General features: G+C 32.0%; 1 protein-coding gene across 1 annotated transcript; it reads right to left on the bottom strand.

The window, feature by feature from the left end:
* LOC101900163 (cuticle protein 8) lies at nt 1-1,153 on the bottom strand. Its single transcript, XM_059119834.1, has 3 exons — nt 1,115-1,153; nt 334-471; nt 1-270 (listed from the first exon to the last, which is right to left on the bottom strand). Exons 1-3 carry the CDS (start codon nt 1,151-1,153, stop codon nt 1-3), a joined length of 447 nt encoding a protein of 148 aa, XP_058975817.1.
* Between the last annotated feature and the right edge of the window lie 2,004 nt (nt 1,154-3,157).

The following is a 3,157-nucleotide window of genomic DNA, read 5'->3' on the forward strand; positions in this document are numbered from 1 at the left end:
CTAATAATGATGATGAAGAGCTGGAGCAGCATGTATGGCATGAATGGCATGCACGGGAGCAGCATGTACAGCTGGAGCACTCTTGTGAACAACGGCATTGAAACCACTGTGCTTATCCGATGTATAGTGAACGGTACGCACCGAACCGTCAGGTTCCACCAAGGAGTATTCACCCTTTACCACATCTCCATCACGTTCCTCGGCCTGGGATTTGATGTCACCGGTGTGGGTGTCTTTAACGCCATAGTGGAAAGAGTATTTTGGGTAGGCCTAAGAGAGAAGAAAACAATTTTTGAAGGATCTATATGTTTTTTGAAGTGTATGGTTTCTTACCACCGGTTCATGTTCATGACCATGCACAGCATGTGCAATAATGGGTGCGGCATGAATCAATTGTCCATGACCATAGTGACCCAATTCAATGGGAATGGCATGGGCGGCAGCAATGAGGAAAGCAATAGCAAGAATGAACTGAAATCGAGAGAATATAGATACAATGAAACAATTTTTAAGATAATTTGAATTTCTTATTTAATTTTAATTAAGAAATACTGTAACTTTCGAAATTCCTCAAAGATTTTAAATTTTTATTATAAAAATTCTAGTATATATAATCGACAATTACCAGTACTAGTTTTAGAATCTGGAATATATATCAATTTTAGGACTAAGTTTTTTCTATCGATGCTCAGAAAATCAGGGACATAATTTGGTAGGAAATGTTAATATTCAGAATGGTCAGATTGTACTGTATAGTAACTTCACTAAGAACTATTTGGATTTATATTGCCAAGAGTTGTTAAAGCACCACTTTTCTTTTGCAGTGCATCGACAATTTTGAACTTGCAGCATTATTAAGAAAATATCTAGCCAGCGCCATCTATATGCCAAGACATAGACGTTTTCTGTTATTGGAGGAACTCTGCTATTTAAAACATCAAACTTTATAAAAATTGCTAAGAACCAGTAACAGATTGAAAAATATATATATCAATATAGAGGACTAAATATTTTCTATCGATTGTCGAAAAATCAGAGAAATAATATGGTAAGAAGTGTGAATATTCAGAATACACAGATTATGCTGTCTTTATTTCTTAAATAATCAAGCTACTTTATAGCCCATCTTTTCCTTTCCCTTGTCCTTGTTCATTAATATGGTATTTGGTATATTATTCCACTTTTGGTTTTACTACAAAACAAGCCTTGAAAATTTCCGAAGATTTTTTTTTAAATATTCGTAAAAATGATATACTTTAATAAGTTCAATTTGGGTATCTGATACATCATCCAAAAGGACCATTGCCTATAGTTTTTATGCGCCACTTTTATTTTGCAGTGCAATAGAAAATATTTTGAAATTCCAGCTCTAGAGATTAATGCATTATCAAGACAATGTAGAGCCAGCGCCATCTATGTATCAAGAAATTGAAGTTTACTATTATTGTATCAATCAATATTGCAGGATCTTCGACACACCGTTATTGCAGAAAATCACTGTTAGAATACTGAAATATATATTCGGATCCCTGATAACCTTCAATGTTTTGTTCAAAAAATTGTCATTCGAAATATCAGTTAAACATTTCAGAATTTCTGATTTATTAGTTCCACAATAGCTAAAGAATACTTTTTTTGTTTGTATTTAAAAGACGTCAAAACAACAATTGAAGAAGACCCAGCAGGTGCACCAAAAACGAAATTATTATGGTATTTGCTGTTATTTCAATCTTTGCTCCCTTTGAGAATTAGTTGAGCCTCTAGCTCAAGCCATTAACATAACATTTCGCGAGCGCCATCTTTATGTAAATTTTTCTTTTTCATTTCAGGGCAGTTTGGATGAAAACTAATACAAAACTTCGAGATCGAAGGCTTAGGTAATTGTTATATGACATTTATTTCAATTGTTTGAATTTTTTGTTCCCTTCTAAATTTATTGTGAAGAAATTTCCATTTACAATACCTTCCACTATATGTCACAAAAAATCATTGGAATTAGTTATACAGAATTTCATTTTCACGCCACAAACTCAAAATTTTCCCTCTTTATGCCCTCTTTATGTTATGTTATCTTTTTATTTTATTTCAATACAATATGGATAAAAAATAATTCAAAACTTTGGGACTCACGGCCAATAGAAATTAGTAAATTGTATTTATTTCCTATAGATCATAAATGGATATTTTGTATCCTTCTAAATTTGTTGTGAAGAACTACCTCGCTCCCTAACTCCCAAGACAGTAACAATAAACCAATGTGCATTTTTTCTGAAAAAGTTTTTTTTTATAATACCTCATACAATTAAATTTCCAGCTCAAGCCACTAACTTATATGTTGAGCGCCCTCTATTTGTTATGTTTTTGAAAAAAGTATAAAAAACTTCGACACCCATGGCTAATGGAAATAATTTTAGTTTTAATAGATCTAATTTGGAACTTTGGTAGAATTTTTATTACAATACATCGAATAATATGACTTTTTCTAATGACTCAAATTTAAGATTTTACGCGTTCCCTCTATATGTGACAATATATGTTTTTCTTATTTCAATACATGTGTATGGATTTTCTTCTGATGCATTTTTCTTTGGAATCTAATGGAAATTAGTATACGGTATTAAGTTTCAATAAATTTTACTTGGATCTTCGGTATTCCTGTTAATTTGTTGTAAAAATAAAAGTAGATTTCTAGATCAATACACAAACTTGATATTGTTCGAGCTCCCTCTATATGTCACAAGATATTCTTCTTATATCGTTACAATATAGATCAAAATGTACTCTTGTGAAGTTGTTTTAAAGAAATGTTCGTTTGCAATACATGATACAATTAGAGTTCTAGCTCTAGAAACTAACGTAATTTTCTTCGTGAGCCCCCTGTATTTTAAGTTTTTTTTTTTGTTTGTTTCAGTGGAATATGGATGAAACGTTTAAAAAACTTCAGAACCCAGGTCTAGTAGAAATTAGTATACGGAATTTATTTTCAGAATATCTTATTTGAGTCTTCGGTATTCCCGATAATTTGAAAGGAATATGAATATAATTCCAGTTCTAGCTCAAATCTCCAACTTGATCATTTCGAGCTCACATGACAGACAGCAAAGACATATAATATAACAAGTAAAAAAGCTGTAAGTTCGGCCGGGCCGAACTTTTA

Source organism: Musca domestica, unplaced genomic scaffold (assembly GCF_030504385.1).
Source record: "Musca domestica strain aabys unplaced genomic scaffold, Musca_domestica.polishedcontigs.V.1.1 15, whole genome shotgun sequence".
Classification (NCBI taxonomy): domain Eukaryota; kingdom Metazoa; phylum Arthropoda; class Insecta; order Diptera; family Muscidae; genus Musca; species Musca domestica.